Raw genomic sequence first — 23,179 nt, 5'->3', positions numbered from 1 at the left:
TCTTTTGCATTGCTAATCCAAACAATGTCAAATGTGGCACTGCACTTACACGTGCCCGTAGCAAGACACCTGTCAAGTTCCAAATCCATCGGACTAATGGTTCGCGAGATATGCGCATAACACACACACAGACAGACAGACAGACAGACAGACAGACAGACAGACATTCCTGAAATTTATAGATAGATAACTATAATTATATTCATTTACACACCTGCATTCATGTGCTTAAAAGGGCATACGTATTTACTTTGCATGTTATATGCGTTGACACTATTCTTTCTGTGGTTTGTTTATGTACTTCTATATCTGTCTGTCTGTCTGTCTGGTTATACTTATTTTTTGTGTCTCATTCATTCCCTGATTATTGCTAACTTTCCCTACTTCCTCTTGCTTGATGTATAGTATCTTCTGAACATGGTAAATTCGATCAGTTATCCACAGTCCCTTTTTTCACTAGCAGTACAGATAGAAGCTGCATGGTCACCTATGTAATCGATGATGCAATAAAAAGATTAGTCCAAAATTAGTTGTTTTATCACTCACCAAGTGTAATCAAAAAGGTCCCTAGCATACACATGCTTCTATAGTCAAAAGCAAACCCACACATGTACACACACTCACTTACACTGACATATTTGCATAATTAGGTTGGTCTTAAATGCAGTGTATATACACAACACGGTCTCACTGCAGTTCGTGAAATGGTAACGTAACGTAATTTTTAATCTATTGATTCGTGTACACGGACACGTTTATCTCGTTTTTTTCATGGTGGTCAGCACGTAATGGGAAGCATCTAAACTTAGCACAAAAAGTAAGGAAATTTGTGTTTGGTAGATTATTTCTCTGTGGTAACAATGCTTTTTGGCAATAAATCTTATACCGTTGGAAAGCCTGTTTAGTTCCCTTTCAAATGGTGCCCCATTTGTAAGGAACATGCATTTGTGGAATGAGCAGCAGCACTGAGTATGTGGGTTGCACCCATGAAAGATTTGCTGGCAACACGTGCACTGGAACCTGAACATGTGGAGGAACGTTATGTTCAGTGATGAGTCCAGATTCTGCCTATGGCAGTTGGATTGTAGGGTCAAAGTGTGGAGAAGCTGCACTTATAGTGTAACACCTTTTGGTGGAGGCAGTGTGATGGTGTGGGGCGGCATCTCCTTCACTGGAAAAACGAGGCTTGTCATCATTGGAGGCAATCGCAATGCAGAGAGATATAGAGATGAGATTCTGCAACCAGTGGCAATCCTATATCTCCACAGTCTGGGACCGAACTCTATCCTCCAAGATGACAACGCTCGCCCCCACAGGACAGGGTTTATCAGAGACTACCTCCAGAATGTGGGAGTGGAGAGGATGTAACGGCCTGCCAGCAGTCCTGACCTCAACCCCATTGAACACTTGTGGGATCAGCTTGGGCGTGCTGTCTGTGCCAGAGTGACCAACACAACCACGTTGGCAGACTTGCGACAAATGCTGGTTGAAGAATGGGATGCAATCCCACAGCAGTGTGTGACCAGGCTGGTGACCAGCATGAGGAGGAGGTGCCAGGCTGTTGTGGCTGTGTAAGGTTCTCCCACATGCTACTGAGGCTCCTGTTTGTGAAATGAATAAATTGTTAAATTGCCAATATGTCTTGTTTCTTCAAACTTCAATCATCCAATCCACTGAACACCAAACGAGTCAATGGCAGAATAAGCTGTTTGGCATTGGCAGAGAATATTTGGCAAATATTTCATGGGCGCATTTGAAAGGGAACTAAACAGGCTTTCCAACGGTATAAGAGTTATTGCCAAAAAGCATTGTTACCACAGAGAAATAATCTACCAAACACAATTTTTTAAGTTTGTTTCTAAGTTTATATGGAGGTTAGGTTTAGGAAAAGAAGAATGGGCAAAGGAAAGGTCACACGCGGGAGACGGCCGCAGTCTCTGGGGGACGCGGGACAACAACGGGACAGTTGTGATTAGGAAAAGAAGAACGGGGAAAGGAACCCGTTACACGCGGGAGACGATCCCCAGTCTTCGGGGTGAAAGTCCTTTGTTGTTTGACCCATCCACCACCCCAACCAACCTCCCTGCGCGGATTTTCGGCCCTTCATACTACTCACTAGTCGCTACCGTAGTCATTCTGTGATCACGAAAGATGCTTCCCATTGAAATACTTTAGTTTAAAAAAACGTGCTGACCACTACGAAATAAACGGCATTAACGTGTCCGTGTACACGAAACAATAGATTAAATAACGTGACCATTTCACGAACTGCCGTGAGACTGGGTTGATATACAGGCTGTAAGGTTCGGGACGCTTCTGTTGAGCTCTCCAATGTGTCAGCAGTATTAACCTTGTGACAAGGACCACCTCTTAGTTCTATGAAAGAATAGGTGTGTGTGTGATTTACTGAGTGTGAATGGTGCTCTTATATGTCTGTATGACTCCAAATATGCAACTTGCATAATGAAAGTAACATTTCCACTAACGTGTATACAAATCAGACATTCCTCAACAAAGAGGAGCCATAACCAGCCTTTAAGTGGATTCCAAACTCAAAAAGACATCATGCTGGCTAGTGTCATACTCTCTCTGGCTTTCACACCTCCTCCTTTGAACAATTTTTTTTTATTGCCCAGTGTCTAAGTGTCTCTGCCTTATATGTCAAGTCAAGGCTTGTATGCTCCTTCAGCAACCTTGAACGAGAAAGAAAATGGTGCTTCTAGTTGAGATTGATCCTTTTTATGATTTAGTGGAGGCTGAGGGTACGACACCGAAGCTTTTCTTTCATGTTACAATCAACCGCAAGAGTCCAATAAGAGCGCACCCTGATAGTATTACTTCCCCGACGTGTTGTGCCTGACCACATGTTGGTTTCCAGAACTGAAATGATTCCCATTTCTCACTTAGGCGAAGGGTTTGAGAAGGAATGCCAGGGGCTGTGTTGGAGATGTCGAGTGTGAATCCGTCACATATGTTTGGATTTGTTTGTGTGATAACATGTCAGGCTTTACTGAGACACGCTTCAGTTTCATTCGGCTGATGCCACCCCAGTGCAAAGTAGCTTGTCTTTTGTGGGTTTTAGTTGCACAAAGTTACAATTACTCAGCTAGGAAAGCCAGACATCCCCTGCAGCAATGCCTGACATAGACGGAACTGGGCTGTCATTTGGGCCATTTGTATTCCACTGAATGCTAGAGCTTAGTGATTCGGGTGAAGAATTTGAATGAGAGCTGTTGGTACATGGAGTCCTCTCAGCTCCTCAGGGCGACTGACACAGCGGTGTATTGTAGTGGGTATACTGTACTATATATATATATTGGCCAGAATCTGCCTTTTGGGGGGGGGGGGGGCATATCATAGTGGGGGGTCTGGGTGTCCTCCCCCAAGGAAGTTTTAAGCATCAACCACTTCATTTCCTGTATTCAGATACACTTTTATGCACCAATTTACGGTGGAAATACATTTATTTAGCCTATGCGAGGAAGAAAATAACAGATGACAATTCAAAATATATCAAAAATATAATGGAAAGTATGTTGTTGCGTGTCATTGGGCATTTTTAAGTGGGTATATGGAAATCCTGGAGTTTTCCTAGTGGGTATACTGTGTATACCTGCGTATCACGTAGACTACACCACTGGACTGATATAACAGGATTGGCAAGAGTAGACCACTTTTATTACTCAGGTACAAGTAGTGTTACTTAGGTAAAGTTAGTGTGCAAGTAACTGTTTCACTGTTTAGTTGTGACTTTCACACCAACAACAGTGTACCACCTCTTCTAATTTAATATGTAGGCTACACAGGTTTATGGAGTTACCTGGAAATGGCAACACAAAAAAGTGGTTCATATTTCAGCAATGTGCTGCAAATCTAGAACAGCAAACATCAAAGGGGAAAAAGACTGGAGCACACTGATGTTTGCAGCCTCTAATAGTGGATACACACTAATGTTACCGTGTTGTCACAGTAAGGCATGAAGCAAATACATTTATGGTTAACCAGGTGTACTTAAAGATGACCTCAGTTATGCTTTTTTCTAATGCAAATTATGTTCTTTTAATTAAACAGATGACTGAATAAAGAGGGTATGCAATGTAGTACATGCATCAATACAACTATCAAGTTGCATTTGCTGTACCGTGAAAAGCAGCTCCCACTGCTTTCCTCCAAAAACCTCCATTAATGTGTTCTATGTAAATACACTGACCACATTTTGCATTTAGATCATGGTGTTCTAAAAATACGATCCTCAAATCGAGGTCAGCACTTGATCTATGCCTGAGAAAAAGTCAGTCAGGTCATATTCTGAGGCAACGCTGATGTAGAAGCTGCAAAGTTTGTACTGCTAGGATTTAAAATGTAACGTAAATCTAAATGTATGTTTTATGCATCAAAACTAAATATGAGCAAAAGTGGAATGAGTGAATTCATTTAAAAAAGAAACATTTCAGCATTCAGAAGTCACTTTCTGTATTATAGGAGCCACTGTATGTGTCTAATATTCTGTCATACACATCTCTAACCATGTCAGTATACAGTAAATGTTCATTTTTATATAAACATGATAAAACACAGCTGTAGTATGATTTGTAAATAGCCCAAAGTCTACGCCTCTGCCAAGATGAATGCAATGCTAATTATTCTGCTCATAATCTATAGTTCAGTCAGTGTATAGTTATGAATTTATGAGTTCAGCTCAAGTTAAGTATAAACAGCGCTCTTGTTCTTTTTTAAAGGATTCAAATAATTTATGTAAGAAGTTTCTGGAAAAACTGCCAGTCTTTAGGGGATTATGGGCTAATCTAAAAACTAAAAGCTTACTTTATTAAGAAGCAAATTGTAGAAGTAATTTGAGTGTATTGTGATGAATCACTCAGTGAATGAAAAAGACGCGTTTCTACTCATTTACCCTTTTACTTGTTCCTTTTTGACAGTATTTACAGATACACATGTGACAACAGACACTTCTCATCACTGTGCATAACATTTACACTTGTTTAGCATGTACTGTATGTCTCCAAAGGGTTCACAAATACTCACAATCAAGACTTTTCCCCTGTTTTTCATTACTTTATATATAGAATCAAAATACTCACATGTAGTGGTAGGATTTATACTCTAGGTAAGTACAGTGTTCTCTAAAGTATTGAGCCAGTGTTCTAAGAGATCAATCAATCCACTGAGCAGTGACCGACTTCAAAAAGTACTTTAAGTCTAGTTTTTAATAGAGAGCCTCTATAGAGACTGCCAAACATAAAATCCTCCCCGCTAACTATTGTGTGAGCAGTGTCAGCGATGTGTGATGGATGGTGCGTTTAATGTGGTACAGACACTTTGAAGTGATGGAGATAGCAGCTTACTCGACAGCCCTGGACCCTCTGTTTTCCGCTCCGTCTCTCCCAGCCGGCGTCACTGCAGAATAAAAGAGGGAAAGCGCTGCCGCATTCGCCGGAAGACATCCCAACTTCAACCTTAATGTCTGTCATGTTTGCAACTGAATTAAAGGCACAGAGGAAGAAAGATGATTATTGAAGTTGTTGTTGCGAGAAATCATGTGGGATTTAATGAGAGGATCTTCACTTAGATGTAAGTGACAGACAGGGGCACTGCACAGAAAAAAGGCATCTTAAGGGAAGAGAGATGTTCTAGACAGCAGTGTTCACTGCTACATATGACAGGCAGTTGGAAATCCATCAATTCCAGCTGTGACAGACACTCTGACTGACAGTGAGTATATGCAAGGGTTAACTGATTAATGTTTTTGTTTTGTTTTTGACAGGATATTTTAATTATACACAGGATCAAAAAACACCAATACTGTAGAGAAACTGCAACAGAAAATAATGTTTAATTCAAACTATTTGCAGTGCAAACTAAATATAGGATTGAGAGAACATTGGATGCTGCAATATAAGACAATTCAATAATCTCAAGTATAAACATCAGGCAGGGTACCAAATATGTACACTCTGAGATTTTCATTATCCCCACAAAGGAAGGTGAATGTTATTACAAAGCTCAGAATCCAAATCAATGTTTCCAATGACGGCTTCTCAGATGGTTCTGTGTAACAAACCATCTGGCGTGTCAGGTTAATATTTAGTGAGAGATTTGTGTAATTTGAATGGCTGCCTATAGTTTTTCAAATAAAAACGGCAAAATATGCCATCTCTGAAAGTTAGGGGACATTCGTTGTTATGGGTACAATAATGAAGGTTATTAAATGATTATCCATTCATCCATCCATCTATCAATCCATCCATCCATAAGCTATCATCCATAAACTATCATCTATCCATCCATCCATCCATAAACTATAGCCACTTATCCTTCAGTTCGCTAGAGGGCTGGAGCCGATCCTAGCTGACAGTGGTACACCCTGGACAGGTAGCCATTTTTTGTCATAAACCATCATTCTGTGTGGAACATAAATGAGAAAACAAAATGTTATGGCAATCCATCCAATAATTGTGTGATAGTTGGATTTCATTTTGGACCGACTGGCCGACATTGTTATCCCTAGAGCCACAATACTAGCTTTGCTAAAACCAAAAAGCAGTTGAGTTTGGTTGACTTCTCTCTCCACTACACTGTACTGCGTATGACTGTTCAAATCCCGGCTCAGACTTTTTTTTTAAACCCCATGTCCTTGTAGGGAGTTAAATGAACAGGCCTCAGCCAGCCAGTCACTTAGCTGTCGCTTCTGCTTGATGATGTCATGAATCACTAACTCAGCCTAGAGATGGAGATTTCAGGGCGGAAAAAAACCCTGGCCTCTTTATCTGATAGATTTTAAGCGAGCCAAATTGTCCATAAATGTGGGACGTGGAGTCATAAATGTCAGGAAAAGGAGGAAAACAGACAGACAGATTCCAAAGCGTGATGGCAATGCTAATGATTACTTCTGAGGGTGTGAGGTGAGGGGGAGGGGCTCCCAGGGAGTGTTAAAGGCAGAGTGAGAGAGCAGAGCGGGAGTGATTTGAAAACAGAGAGAAATAGGGGGGAGGTGGTTGGTGGAAGTTTATGAATGTGTATGTGCCATTGTGTGTGAGTCAATGATTGATAGAGGGAAAGCGAGATGAAGACAGATGCAGGACAGAGGGAAGGAGAGTATGTTGAGGCATACGGAAGCATTGATCTAACTGGCGAATGGTCACAGTGAGACTAACTGCATGTCTCTTTCAAACAGAAATCACATGGGATTTTCTAATGAGCTAACTCTATTAACAAGAGGGTGTCAGATGAGGTGATCTGCCATCTCGGCAGCCATATTGGAACACGATAGGTTTTATTTCCACATTTACAGAAATAGAGATAATGGTGACATTTTGTGGGTTTTGACTGAGAACTGATTAGCTGGTCTCTGATCGATTTTGTGTTTAGCTTTTAAATGATGAGTCCACAAACGTTTGTTGCACATTCTAGCTGAGTTTCCAAAGATCAGTCCCTCCAGGATATCCTGGCCTTTTTTTTTTAGATTGGTGCGGCCCAAAATGACTGCATTTGCAGCAGCTTTTGTGAAAAATTGCTAGAAAAGTTGCAATGTCTTTTACATTTTTGTTGCAATGAAGTTGCGAGAGACAGTGAACATTTTTTTTGTTGGTATACTTCTTTCAAAATAAAAGGAAACTTGTTTCGGGGAAAATAAAACTACTCTTGGCTGAGTTTTCCTAGTAAGCTGCAATTGTTGGTATAATATGAAAAAGGCTGGTGGATTTAAGACAAAAAATAATAATTTATTAAGATTCAAGATTAACTTTAACACATGGTGGCAAATTTGTCTTGGGCACTTAACCCATGCTGCAGCCATAGTAAAAACAAACAATCACAGACAGCATGTATAACAAACAACAGATACTGTACAATACCATACAACAGACTGTACTATGGTCCTGATGGTGTATAAACCCCAACATGGTGTCATGCAATGCATTAGTCAAACATTACTCAAAATAAATAAATAAAATAAATTAAAAAAAAGAAACAAATAAGTATCAGTGTAGAGATCACAAGTACTACTATTACAAATCTCCATCGTCATGCAGGCCTGTTCTGCCTTTTACTTGCGGCTATTTAGGAGCTTAATAGACAGTGGGATGAATGAGTTTTTGAAACGGTTAAGTCTGCAGCGAGGAACTCTAAACCTCCTACCTGATGGCAGCAGCTCATATTCTGTGTACAGAATGTGAGACGTGTCGCTAACAATTCTATTGGCTTGTCGCAAAAAAGCCTGTTCATAAATACTTAGCATGGATAAGTGCTCTTTAACACCAATGAGCTTCCAGGCAGTATGAATCAGTCGTAACTAGTTTAGTTTTCAACTGCACAGGGAGGATGCCAAACCAAGCTGTAATACCGTACCTGACCAGGCTCTCCAGGACTGCTTGATCAAATATCAACATAAATTTTTTTATCGACACCATGAATTCGCAAACGACGCAAGAAATGCAACCGTTGCTGCAGTCTGCAACAGAGACTGTCGACATGTGTGCTCCAGGTTAGTGACTCGTCAATATAAACACCAAGATATTTCTATGAGTGGGCCTGAGTGATGGTTTGGTTGTGGATGACAGGCCTGTGGTCACCGACTCCCCGAGGGGCAAACACCATCTCTTCGGTCTTGGAAACGTTTAAAACAAGGTAATTATCATTAGCCTGGTTGACACCAGACCCTTCTCAGTTGTAACTGAGAGTGGGTCTGGGTAAGCTTCATCCACAGCCCATTTCCAAAGGGGCGTCACCAACGGATGCTGCTCAAATGCCTCAAAAGCAAATGGATAGTCCTTCAACCAATCAGACCAACGATCCGGGTGACGTAGCAGTGACAGCGGCATCAACGGGTTGCTGCGCTTCGGTGGCCGTCATGTTGAATGTAAACAAAAAGCTGCTTGCCGTCGCTGCGCTATCGTCATCGTGTAAAGCCCGGTGGTTGGAGTCGCGGGAAACTCTGGTTATTGGTCTGGTTATTGGTCAAATTTGCGTGATTGGTCAAAATTGCGAGTTGCACTGAATACACAGTGAATGGTTGAATTTGCGTGAATTGTTGCGATCACGATGTCGCGAATTCCTGGAGGGACTGAAATATACAACGTACAGTATGTAAGGCTGAATTTAAGGAGACATCTCTATAAGTCCAACATATCTAGAAGGTTGCCATTTGGCATTAAGGCCTGGAATTCAATAGCAAATGCAAAACAAACTAAAAAGATGCACACAAAAAAAAAAAAAACTAAATGAAAGCTGAATAATACAATTTTCAAATTGTGAATAGACAAAAATATACTATTCCAAAATTAAAACAAAATTGAAAGCTAAATCAATAGAAATAAAAACATGTTTTAACTTCAACGTCAGGAAGTCAACATATTCACGTTCATAACTTATATAGCTCCTCATTTGCGTTCTTCCACGTTTACCTGATAATTTCAGCTGGAGAAACACTTTTGTTCGGTTGGAGCAAAGGTTTATTGAGCAACTTTTCCATGGCATGCATTAGTTTGAGCTTTAAATGGTGGCATTTGTCACAATCACAATCGTGCACTCAGTCTTTTGGCCTCCAAGCAATGAACTCTGCACATTCAGCTCACCGTAGCTTTTAATGCTTTGTGAAGATCGGTAGAGGTGACATGAAACAAGCACTAAAAACACACCAGCTGAGGAATGTGTCCAGCAAACAGAGTCATAACAAAGTTAATGTTGCCCTACTAATTCAGCCTCACGTCCGTACAGAGAGGAGGGAGTAACAGATTAGTCTCGCTTTGCCAGAACCTCCTTCAAAGCGTGCTGAAGGAGGGTCTGGCTGCTCTACACAGAATTCGGGGATGGGGGGGAAATGTGCACTGGTTTAATGGCATTTCTTTAAACCAATCACAATCGTCATGGACGGTGCTAAACTCCGCACAGAGCCGCTGCAAAATAGTAGTGCGAAGAAAACTCAGATTGGACAGATAGTCTAGCTAGCTGTCTCAATTTACCCTGCAGAGATCTGAGGAGCAGTCAAAAATAGTCCTCATAAAACCACCGAATTTAAAATTCCAACACAAAGAAAGCGGAAGGAAACGGAAAATACATGCATCCGGCGGAATTTCCTGCAGCACCGGAGCAACCCCGGAAGTGGAACGCAAAGGATATAGACTACAGACAGAGAGACAGGTAACAACTCAAGTGAGACAACCCCGACTCGCGAGTCCAGAAGAAAACGATCAGACCGCGGGAAAGAGGCAGACACAAAGAGAAGGGTGGAGAGAAATACACCATTGTGTCATCTGGGATCACTGAGCACTAATAGGCTTGAGTCTCATCAGTTGGGCTCAGCTCAGGTTGGCTTGGCTGCAGATTTCCTCTCTGTCTCCCTGCCAACAACAGCACATGGGAGTATAATTTTCCAGCAGACCCAGAACAATCCTAAAAGGTCTTACTTAGCTGGCTTGGGGAGAAAAGGAAATAATAGGTTTGAGTATCCCAGAGGCTTCATACTGGCAATATTTGCCCAGTGGTTCATAATGGAACTCCAGTGATCTTACCACCGGAACGCTCTTGGCAAAACCCAGCACAGGGTACGAGCTTTGTCCTCTGTGCCGATATTATCCTCAGTTTAATTTACTCAAACGGTGCCCAATCTTTTTATATTGGAAATTCTACATACACACTCGTGAAATAACCATTTGATTTGAGCAGGAGCATTTGAATGTCTCTCTTCGGTTTGCCTGGGGCAGTAGATGTCCATGTGTCTAGTACAACAAAGTAGGTGCTGTTCTGACTAAGGTACCCACACTGCTATACCAAATTAGTTGACTTTACTAGAAATTTGCGTGGAAACCCGTTGCCTTAAACCGTTTGCATTTTTACACACAAGGTGAAACTTAACAGGTTAAGTTGTATTAACACAGAGCAGTAAATTGATGCAGTAGACAAATCAAGTTTACATTAGTAATCATTTACTAAAAATCATAAGTAAACATACATTATTTCTTTCCGGAGTCATGTTGTCTAAAATTGGCATGTTAAGTTAAACATGCAGAGAAACAATATTACAAATATAAAACATTAGGCTACTTGTAACTACTGAAGAAATTATTTGTTTATATAAATATTGCTTACTCTCCTTTATATGTGTATATATGTATGATTTCAATACATTTGTTCCAAAAAAACAGAAAGGAAAACAATCAACAAAAAACACTGTAATTTTCCAATGTACTGCACTGCATGGAAAGAGACAGTTACTGATTTCCAATCTGTGTATATAACATTGAACACACTCTGACTGCCCAGAGCCCATCAGTCCCCTCCCGGGTCTCGGACACCGTACAACAATGAATGTAGATAAACATGAACACTAAATCAACCATACAAAACTAAAACCCAGATGACATAAATGCCCACCCAACATTAACAGAACGTTATTAAAAACACACCATAACTAGGATAGAAACCGTTCAGAACATTTTTTTTCCCATGAGCCTTTGCACCGCTTCAAGCAGAACAGTTCAAATGACCCCACCCCTCCCATACAGACACTTAAAGGTCCCATGGCATGAAAATTTCACTTTATGAGGTTTTTTAACATTAATATGAGTTCCCCCAGCCTGCCTATGGTCCCCTATTGGCTAGAAATGGTGATAGGTGTAAACCGAGCCCTGGGTATCCTGCTCTGCCTTTGAGAAAATGAAAGCTCAGATGGGCTGATCTTATGAGGTCATAAGGAGGAAGGTTACCTCCCCTTTCTTTGCTTTGCCCGCCCAGAGAATTTAGCCCACCCATGAGAGAGAGACATCATGGCTCGCAAACAAGCAAAGTGGCAGTTGGTCAAGGCTACACCCCCACTCTCCACCTTGCCCCCCCCCTCTCCTCCTCAATATCATTTAAAACTACAGACACAGAAATGGCACATCCTAAGTAAAGCTCATTGTGGGACTGGCTCTAGTGGCTGTAATTCTGCACCAAGGCTGAATTTCGGGAAAGAGACTTCAGATACAGTATTAGGGGACCACTAAGGCCTATATAAAAGCATCCAAAAAGCAGCATGTCATAGGACCTTTAACATCCTTAGTTATCGCTGCTTAAATATGATCTGTGCACTGCATTACTTTTTTTCTGATTATTACAAACAACTAATGTGATTTAGTAATGAATATGGTTTTTAACAAAACATGAAGGAATAAGTAGTGACCACTAAAAAATGTATTACAACTAAATCTGGGTTTACAGTGCATCAGGGAAAACTTAGCTGTTTCTAAAGTTTTTGAACAGACCATTTAGAAAAAATTTAGAACAGCACGAAGTCAGTAAAACCAGGCACATTTTCTTAAATTATAGTTCAGGACTCTTACATTTAAAACTTTCACTTGTAATAAAAGCTAAAGGTTACCTACATAAAAATAAAGGCACCTTATACACAACTATGTGGTATTAACCCTTTAAAGCCCCAAAATAGGATATGTTTTGCCTTTCAGAGTATGTAGAAATGTTCTGATGCCTTTTAGTACATTTTTAGGGAAATGTAATCCTGCAATGTTGGCCCTAGCAGTATTTTTGTATTATCTGACATTGTCTGGACAAATACAGAACAACTAAGGGCTCATTTGCATGGTTGATTGCCTATTTAGCCCCATAACAGTATATATCATAAGTAATAATCACACAGTCATATTTTTTAATAAATCATTTATTGATGAAAAAACTGGATGAATTGTATTTACAAAACTAAAAAAATTAGTCATGTCTTCTGAAACAAACTTTTGGAACTACCCCAGTATTGTCTGGACGGAAACAGCATAGTTGGTGATATCCGGACCAGAAAAATCTGTATTGGTTACTGATAAGAAATGTTCAGCCAGTGACAAATTTGATGAATGTATTCCACAATAACTGAATGGTTACATTTTCTAAACATTGTAATAATCACAGACAAAATGATAAAGGCATTTTACTTACTTAAAATCTTGACAAATCCAGTTCAATAAAACAGAGAGATGAGCTTGAAGGACAGTTTGCAGGTTGTGTGAGTTCATGGCCGGACATATAAACACATATACCAGCCAATGGCATTGCAAGGATAATTAATAGGACCCATTGACCCTTTGATTATGTTAATGCATACTTTAAAAAAAACATTTACAGCTCTTTTTTAGGACAGCTAAAAGTGATGTGTGTCATTTTGCAACTATGGGCCTTATAGGGTTAAATGGCAACAAATAAAAAGTCTCAATTGTATCATGGTATAGTATCAAAATTCTTGGTTTCTTGGAAAACCATGGAGTACAATGTAGGTGTTTCTCAGAATGGGTTAAAGTATGCTGTATGTAGGATTATGAAGATCCAGGACTTAGCCAAATTTTTTGTAACATCAACAACTTCTCAGTCTCTCCCCCCTTTCCGCTAAAGCCCAAAACTGTCTCCTAAGCCCCTCCCCCCACAAGTGAGAATGGATGTGTGTGCCTGAGCAGTGATTGACACGCAGTTAGACACCCCCCTTGGCCCTGATTGGTGCATCTGAACAGGGAGCTGTGGACTTTTGCAGACCGCACTACAGGCTGTAGGTGGTGCCAGAGGAGCTGGATTTTATTTTAAATGACCTGCTTCATGTAGTTCTACTGGAACATAGGGTCAGTTTCAGTAAATATGACAGAAAGTTAGTTTTATAAGTCTTACCTACTGCACCTTTAAAAGAAACCTGCATCACACGACTAAGTTTACATGCACATAATATTCCGGTTTTCACCCTAATTCCGAAAAAGACGATATTCCGACTAAGCTGTTTACATGGCTAATTAAAGTGAGTATTCCACTAATATTCCTGTTTACATGTAGCCGTGCAAAACAGGATTTTTTCTAAGTTTACCAGCGGCGGCGGACTTGTTAGACCATGCGAACACAGCGTCCATCTTTCATTCCTTCAACCAGCTTCTTGAAAATGTTGGTGTAGCGAAGTTTGCACATATCCAAAAACCTGTTGATATCCAAGTCTTTGATAATGTTTAAAAGTAGCTCTGTTTCTCTTTCTTGTCAGGTCTCCAGCCTTGCAAACTGTTGGCTGGTTGGTTTGTGTACAGCAACCATAGCAATGCACAGAGCTGACCATAAGCCTGCAGTAAAAACCTAGTCTGGCTATCACCAGAACAAGCTCAATCTTTTAGGATTGAACATTAGTCTGGGGAGTCTGCTCTGTATTTTCTCTGCACAAGAGGCGTGATCAACGGGCATAGTTCAAATGACTGTACGCAATTGGATAGTCCAAACAATGCCTCTAAAACCCGAATAATACAAGAATATCGCACGTCTTAATCGGAAAATGTTATATTCGGAAAAAGGCCTTATTCGGAATATACAACCGGAATATGCTGTTTACATGACCCGTATCAAATTCAGAATATTGTCATATTCTGAATAATAGTGGAATATTGGTGTGCATGTAAACGTACTGAGTGAGGGCATCTAGTTTGAAAGATGTGGGCAGGCAGGTCTAATGAAAGTGTGTTCCTCTATAACATATTCATTTTGTATGGGTCTAACCTGTGGAACCTGCCATCTAGGGCTATATAACATTGATTCAGATTTGTTTGACTGACATATTATTGGAGGGGGCAGAGGTGATGTTAGGTTTGTGTAAAATGACAACCTTGTTTTTTGCTTTGTTTGGTTTTGACACAATCTTGCTGCAACAGCTGCAGAATTTGCTGTGAATTATACCATTATACCAGCCGTTTTTTGTGCATTTGCATTTTTAGAGTGGAGCACATAGAACCTCTCACCATTTTACTGCATGCTTGGTCTATTCAGCATGTGATGCTTTTAAAGAAAGAATTATGATGTCAGTGAAAATGCCCATCTGTATGTGATACCATACAGTAAATCGTAAGATAACTAGTGTTTCTAAATGACAATGACTACTGTGATGAATACGATGAGCTTCTAATGGTGAGTTGAATGAGTATTACTGCAGATTGAAGCACAGGTGTTTACTTTGGATTGGCAATTCATTAGAACATAATAGCTTTTTTGTATTCAAATGACACATGAAACTCCCCCATTTACTCACTCATCTCTGCATGCCACTGGGGATAAAGTAGACAATGGTGAATAGGTTTGCAGTGCTCAAAAAGCATATTGATAACATGTAAATGACTTGAGAGCCTTTCATTTTTATCTATTTTCTGTGTCTTCAACCTTCCCTTTCTCTGATTCTGTTCCTCCTCTCTGCAGATGAATTCAAAGCCCTCCTGAAGCGCTTGCCCACTGACCGGTTTTTGAACGTGTCCATGATCGCCAAGTTCTGGTCGGCTGATTTGTCTCTCCAGAAGCGCTACGCCCAGCTGGAGTCCAACACTGCCCTGGTCCTGAGCAAAGCCCAGAAGATTGTCAGGAAACTCTTCACCCTGAGCAAACGCTGCCCCAAACATCCTCGCATCAGTCTGCCCAGAGAGAGGTAACTCACTGGGATACATTGACAGAAACCAAACCAAAAGAAGAAGACATCATTTGTGATTACTGGGAGTTTTGCCTGCTGGTTTGTGTAGATTCATTACAGCTGTAGGCTCTCTAACAACACCAGCAGAGCTATCTGTCTGGAAAGAGCTCAGCTTTGAATTTAGCAAAACCCTAAAAGGTATACGGACAGAAAGGTGGAAAACATGCCAGTGGGGTACACAATTGCATTCATTTAAGCTGATTCCCATCCAAACATGATTGCTGGCATTGGGATTTCAGCTTTGGGCTGCCTCTGCTGTCAACAGATTGTACAGTAGTAAATATGTCTAACTGTTTAAAACTTCGGCCTTTTGACAGAGTAGTAGCAACACTACGTAGATAGCTACCAGTCGCCGCCATCTTGCCAGTCAAAAATAGTCAATCTCTGAATGCAACGTAACAGGGAGGAGAGTAAAGATGGAAAGCTCCTAAAGCTTAGTTCCATATAAATGCATGGATAATTTGTTGTTTTGTCGTTAGTGAAAAACAATATTGACCTTGTAGTTGTAAAAGGAGCCTCATATAAGAATGACATTTCCTCCTATGGAATCCGTTCATTCGCATTCGGAGATTGACACATTTTGACTGGCAAGATGGCGGCGACCGGAAAAACCAACAGCTAAAGTGAGTTGTTCAAAACCTTTCTTTTTAGTAAACTCTGGGTACACAAACAGTGTTCTCAATGCTCGAGTTCATGTGTAGAGACCCTGGTGATACTTCGAGCAAAGTTTCATGTTGTGGCGAGCCTTCTTAGTGTTTTAAAAATAGCTATTTTGATGCGATCATAGTAGTGCCCCTAGCACTCCCATTCAAAAGGCCATTTGACCGAAAACGAGAATACGGTAAATCTTAAAAGTGGCGATTCCGTCCTAATTATGCTTTTAAATGAAAATTTGACTCAGGTATATTCACAAAAAGACCCTAGGTTGCATTTTGGCGAGAGTTACGCTTTAAGGTTGACATAGTGCTCTGGCTGGTAAATACATTTAATCAGACTCTACGTTCTCAGTTTTGGTTTACACAAAACTTTTTTAAAAGGTTAAAAAAGGTTTTTACATTAATGTTTTTTTTCACTTACCAATTTTTACTTGCCCCAGTACAAATTGTTTTATTTATTAGTGATTATCAAAAAACAACAAAGAATAAAGTTAATTGTCATGTCATGTTGCTGAATCCTAATTCAAGTTAATGAGCACACAAAGAAATTTGGGAGCACAGTAAAATGACAGAAAATGCAGAAAAATGTTGACGGCTGCGTTGATCCCAATAGAAAATTTGTTTGATAAGCCTGTTATTGGGCATGTTAATTCATCTATTCCTCATTCTCAACATTATGCTTCACATGGTTTCCATCTTACATCACCACATTCTGTAAGTTTTGGGGCCATTTTATGCACAACCAGAAAACGGGGCATAGCTCAGTGCAGAATCATCCAATATTGATGTAATTCCCAAGGATACTGGGCAAGGTTTTTTAATACACAAACGTGCAGGTTTTGGGAAACATACCTCACTGTCACTGCAGCTGAGCAGATAAATAAAAGAGCACCACTGTTGTTGAAACCACCATCTACTAATAATTTGACAGGCTAACTGACTCCCTGAGACTGAGCAAAGTACCCCTACAAGCTTCGCTCAGCTGTCATTACGTGGCAGTTTTGTTGCCGTGCCGAAGGGAAAAATGAAGAAAAGCTTGTGAAAAGCATGTGTTAAGGGAGGGAAAGGAAGCTGAGTAGAGAGATGTGAACGGCCAGAGAGAGAAAAAAACCAGGAGAAATAAAGACGCAGAGTAAGGAAAGAAAGTAAGAGAATGTGGGAGATGGAAGAGAGATGTGATAGCGGGAGGGAGACTAAGACAGAAAGAAAGGGAAAGTGTAAGAGAGATGAAGGGTCTAGTTACCAATGGTGAGAGTCTTTGTGTGGTTAGGTACGTGGCATTGTGGCATGCTGTAATCAAGTCCTCTCCCAGACTGACAGCTCTGCACTTGTTTACAGAGGACTTTAATTTCCCTGACAGTCCTTACGTTCTATACCCATTACTTCACCCCCCCCTTCTCGCACTCTACCTCACTTTCTGTCTTTATTTCTCTCCCTCAGTCCCCTTTGTGTTGCCTTACTATCTCTCTCTCTCTCTCGCTCTCTTTCTCTCCGTTTCACCTCTGTCCCTCGGCGTCTTAACCCAGTTCGTACCAACAACAACAAGTTATCAGGGGCTGCTCAGCTGCAAAAGCTCCATATTTTCTTCTGCAAAAATCCATTTGTTTTATCATCATTCATTTTTGTCTATTTACATAGGCCTGAGGGTAAGGAACTGCTGGAGCGTTTGGGCAATGCTGTGTGTGCTTTCCTGAACTTAGCCTTGGGATAGAATCTCTGCAGAGCCAATTTTCAGTCTGAACTTGTCGTTACCTCACCAAAGTGGATGGTAATTTATTTAAGTCGGCTTTTTCATCTTTGCTGCAGTCATACCAAATACCAACCCTTCTATAATAAAAAAGGTGTCAAATTGCAACAGATAAACAATCCAATTTTTTAGTAATTTGGAGCAGACTGTGAATTACATTTTCACCTATGGAAAATGGGATGCAAATGGGGTAAACAGCAGTGTGGTCTAGGGAAATCCTCGTTTAGGCCCCAACTTTAGTTTTTAACTCAGTTTATGCCTCTGTCAACATACCCAACACGGATTGGATGAGAGAAAAGAAGGAGCAGATGGAATGTAAAATGGGGAAAGGGTGCCACCCCATAACTACCAAATGGTTCCTTTTTTAGGTACCACCTCAGTGGAGGTTCAAAGCGAGCTCATCCGACACTAGAAGGTGGAATTAAAACACTGCAGACAACTGATTGGTCAAAGAAAATCGTCTCTAGCGTGACATGGGACATCCTGCACAAAGTTTTTTTTCTAAGCTACCGTCAATAGCAACGGCAATTGTTTTCACTCACCCCAGATAAAAACAGCAGCCCTACAAAACTGCGCCATACATTACGTCGTACAATTGACAAAGTGCAGGCATTCCTCTGTTTACAAATATAACTGAATCCCGGAAGTGGGAGTGCTCCGTTGCCGACGGAAATTCCGCCGGATTTCACTCATTTTGGTTGGAGATCCGGTCGAAACTCGATTTATGAGGACTGTGGTTAATCTTTTCTCAGATCTCTGCAGGGTAAATCCAGACAGCTAGCTAGACTATCTGTCCAATCTGAGTTTTCTGTTGCACGACTAAAACAAGCTTTGAACGTACACATGTTCCACCAAAACAAGTTCCTTCCCGAGGCTATTTTGCATTATTATTTAGCGCCACCCGAGACGATTGTGATTGGTTTAAAGAAATGCCAATAAACCAGAGCACGTTTTTTCTCCCAATCATGGAATGCTCTATGTGCTAGCCAGACCCTCCTCCGCAGCGCTGTGGAGGAAGGTCTGGCAATGCGAGGCTAGTTAAACTGTTACTACTCTGTGTTCTGTGTTGGAATATGCTGTACTGGATACACAACTCATGTTTTTTTTCTTCTCCCCTTTGCAGGCCTGTTAGGTTTTGGTTGGACAGGGCTCAGTCTCTGCTCTACTGCAACGAGCACGGAGTGCTGGGCTCCTTCTCGGAGGAGGTGAAGAGCTGTAGCTGCCCTGTGGAGCAGCCCACCTGCCAGGGAGTCATTCCCTGTGTTGTGGGCACCGCCTCCACCTCCTGCTCCTCCTGTGGCACTGACAACGCAACCCGCTGCGGAGCCTGTCACCACGGCAACCTCCTCCAAATGGGTTCCTGCAGGCCAAGCATCGCTGCATCCCAGGACCACTACCTGAACTTTGACCTGGACATACCTGATGCTGAGGTTTCTCAAAGCTTCCCATATATGTATTCCATTCAGTCTCAAATATCTGTGCACCAAATAATACAGCACCTCTGATTAACCTAAAGAGCATAAGGTCAAAGAACACATTGGTACTGGTTTATTTGTGCCTAGACAGAAACATACAGTACCTCCAATAGTAATAACAATGCATTAAAATACATCACCAAATGGCAAACTAAATGTTAGTATTGTACTTCTACTGTATTTAGATGCTACAGTGCTGTGAATGCTGCAATCTTTGACAGAAACCAAAAATTAAATTTGACAGTATAATTTAGCAGTGTGAGAATAGAAGCTTCTCAGAAAGGTAGTAGCAAAACAATATAAATATTTACAGTAACAGATTTAATACATTCCATTATTGATTCCTATTGATCTGATTCTTTGTGCATTTTTATGAGAAACTCCCTTTTGATTGCTGGGCAGAAAAACTTGCTATTAAAATATTGCTTTAAAAAGTTGATTTCAGTATTTTTCTGTGACATTGATAGGCCACTCCACAGAGTTTACACATAATGGTTAGTTTACTCTACATGAAGAGTACTACTCAGTTATTGAAAAAAGTTGTAAAACTTTGTAACATCTGAGAAAGTAACCTTAATCTTAACACAACCCAAAGCCTTTATTACAAACAGGAAGACAAATGTATAGGACATTATATGTATATTTGAGAACCGGTATAAAAATATCTGTCTGTTAGCTGTCTACCTGAGTGAATGTGATCTCACAGTTCTTTAATCTCTCTTCAGGTGAAGTACCTGCTCCAGCGACTGGACAGCAGAATCGAGGTCCACGCCATTTACATCAGCAACGACGTCCGCCTGGGAAGCTGGTTCAATCCTGCCTGGAGGAAGAGAATGTTGCTGACGCTCAAGAGTAACAAAAACAAGTCCAATCTCATCCACATGCTGATGGGCATTTCTTTCCAGATATGCTTGACTAAGAATTCAACACTGGAGCCCGTGCCTGCGATTTATGTGAATCCTTTTGGGGGGAGTCACTCAGAGAGCTGGTTCATGCCAGTGAACCAGCCTGACTTCCCTGACTGGGAGAGAACTCGACTGGACGCCGTCGTCACGGCACAGTGTTACAACTGGACACTGTCTCTGGGCAACAAATGGAAGTCCTTCTTTGAGACAGTGCACATCTACCTGCGAAGCCGCATACTCACGGATGATCCAACAGCGAATGAAACTCTCTTCTATGAACCATTGGACCTGGATGACCAGACGTCCAACCTGGGGTACATGAAGATCAACACGCTCAAAGTGTTTGGATACAGCATGCACTTCGATCCTGAGGGCATCAAGGATCTGATTCTCCAGCTGGACTACCCCTACACGCAGGGTACACAGGACGCTGCCTTTCTGATGTTGTTGGAGATGAGGGACCGGATTAACCGACTGTCTCCACCAGCGCCACAGCCGCTGGACCTGTTTTCTTGTCTGTTGCGCCACCGGCTCAAGCTGTCAGCCGGAGAGGTGGCACGCATCAAGGACTCTCTGCAGATGTTCAACTCCAAGCTTCCCAACGCTTCTCCTGAACCTGAGCTGGCCATGCTGTGCAGCTAGCTATCTTAGCACACAAGTCAGGTTCAGGAGTGATGCTACTCATACAAAGTGCAGCAGTTGCTGCTAGACTGAGCATGGGAGGTCCTACTAAGTTAGCCTCTTGAACACAAATCTGGATAATTAGGACAGCCAACTCTAAAGGCTGACTGCTGAGTGTTTCTTACAGTCACTCTTGGCTGGATTACTGGTGTTACATTTTTTAATCAGAAATTGCTACCAGAGCCCTTTGATGAACATTGAAGTCATGTTGTGGACTTTTGGGAGACCAGCTGATACTTGGACTCTCTTTCTGAGGCTCTATTGTCCTAGCCTGGAGGCTTACTTTTGCTATTACTGCCCTGCTTTTGGCAAATCTGGATGAAGTTAAGAGACTGGATGAAGTTAAGAGACTATCTTACAACTTTGTGATTTTGGAACCTCAAAGAGCCGATGTCAATAGGTATACCTAAGACATCTGTCTTGCAAAGATAAAAGCGATTTTAATATGTAAAGAGGAACTCTTAAGGGGTCGTCAAAAATGAGTAAATGGAAGAGAAGATTTCCCCTTTTCTAACCCTATTTTCTTTGGCTACAGAACAATCTTGTGGGAAGGGAAAATTGGATATTATATATGTGGTGAATGAGTTGTTATGTTATGCTTAACAGTTTAAAATTTGATAATCCTGAACCATGTACTGTAACTGTCTTTGAATATTTCTTTTTATTTCCTTCCTTCCATTTTATCTGGCATTTGAAAACTTGTAAGTATCTATGCTTAACATCCGAGTGAGAAGCCTGTTAGTGATGTTCTGTCCTTGGTGGTGTGTCTATACCAAAAGAAGGTGAACACAAACTGAATGGCGAAATATCTTCAATGTTGAGTTTTTTATTTTTTTTTGAGCTGAAAATCTTCTGATGTGGTAACAAAAAGGTCTGAGGATATAGCGCTGTAAATAACGCTCCATCTAACCCCAGGTGTGGACAAGTGCACATTGCTTTTTAGATAACCGAGTGCAAAGACCAAAAAAATGTTTATAACAAAACAAACTCATGCCTTATATGGAGAGTCAATGTTAAGATAAGAAGCACATTTAGTTTCTGTGTTTGGTTTTCCAGCGAAGGCTGTATTGCTTTTTATATTTCAATATTTCTACCAAGACAGAACAACCGACACATTCTCCAGAATACGTGATAATGTAGCTTTTCCATGTAAATGCCAGTCACACTTTCTGCAGCTACTTGTTTTGATTTGGTGTTGTGAAACTTTGAGTCACTATTCACAGTGCACACCAGTACTTGCATTCTGTAATTGTTCTGCAAAATCCTTCTATCTCCAATTAGACAAAATTAGTTTGGTTTAGTCTCAGGTCAATGAAACAGTTTTCTTTACATGTGGGTCCAATGTCAGCTGCCAGTTACCACAGCGACTGGAGTTACAAGGTTTCTGCAGGGCACTGAAGGTACTTTTGAGAGCTGCAAACTTACCACGATGATACTTGATATTATTCTGCATTTACTTCACTAATTTCTCACTGAAAGTCAGTAAACCTTGTATGTCATTTTCAGCAGTTCTCCTGTGCTCAGCTTGCTTAAGTAAAAACAAAGTGGTTTATCTATTTGGGATCCTTTTTCTTTGTTTGCTGTCAACTCTCACTGTTATAACATGTGTACTATAAAATAACCTATTGCTATATATTACAGAACAGGGTGTGTTTGATTTGTTGACAAGTCATATTTAGATTATGTTACCAATGTCCTCGCCATGTGAGAACCCAGTCCAGACACAGAGCCAGATTTACTGCAGTGCAAATGTGCGCAGGTGGCGGGGGAAGATGGTGTTGATACAACACTAGAATTTCGAGGGAAATGCAGCCAAATGCTCATTGTAAAAGTCTTATCAACAGGAAGAATTGTTTCTAGCATGAAGTGACTTCACAGTGTATTAAACATAAAATTCAAGTTAAATTAACACCCCCCCCAATCAGATGCTTTTTTAATTGCTAATTATTACTTTATTTGTTTATATTCATAGGTGTATATTTTTATTTGTTCATTTAAAAAAACAAAACAAAAAAAAAACAACATTATTTAAATCAGACTAATAGGCTACAGTGCAGCTCTCAGGGCTGTAGAAATTGAGTATCATTATATAACTACTAATTTTATCAAAAGACAAGACTTACATTGTTCCCTTATCCTAGCACATCACTAACTTTTCTAAATCAACATGACAGTACCGATTGAACTCATTTGCCTGTTTACCATTTCACGTACTGCCGTGAGACCGGGTTGGGCTAAAACCA

At 40.8% G+C, this 23,179-nt stretch overlaps 1 protein-coding gene across 1 annotated transcript in view; it reads left to right on the top strand.

Annotated features, from left to right (window-relative positions):
* The window catches only part of brinp2 (bone morphogenetic protein/retinoic acid inducible neural-specific 2), a 129,579-nt gene extending 107,080 nt beyond the window's left edge, over positions 1-22,499 (top strand). The window contains exons 6-8 of the mRNA XM_031287857.2: positions 15,208-15,430; positions 18,999-19,305; positions 20,076-22,499. Of these exons, the coding sequence (XP_031143717.1) occupies positions 15,208-15,430; positions 18,999-19,305; positions 20,076-20,897 (1,352 nt within the window). The 3' untranslated portion in view covers positions 20,898-22,499. The remainder of the gene's footprint in view (positions 1-15,207; positions 15,431-18,998; positions 19,306-20,075) is intronic.
* The last annotated feature ends 680 nt before the right edge of the window (positions 22,500-23,179 follow it).

This window comes from Sander lucioperca, chromosome 9 (assembly GCF_008315115.2).
Source record: "Sander lucioperca isolate FBNREF2018 chromosome 9, SLUC_FBN_1.2, whole genome shotgun sequence".
Classification (NCBI taxonomy): domain Eukaryota; kingdom Metazoa; phylum Chordata; class Actinopteri; order Perciformes; family Percidae; genus Sander; species Sander lucioperca.
The sequence above is the reverse complement of the archived record's forward strand: the minus strand, read 5'-3'. Positions and strand labels throughout refer to the sequence as shown.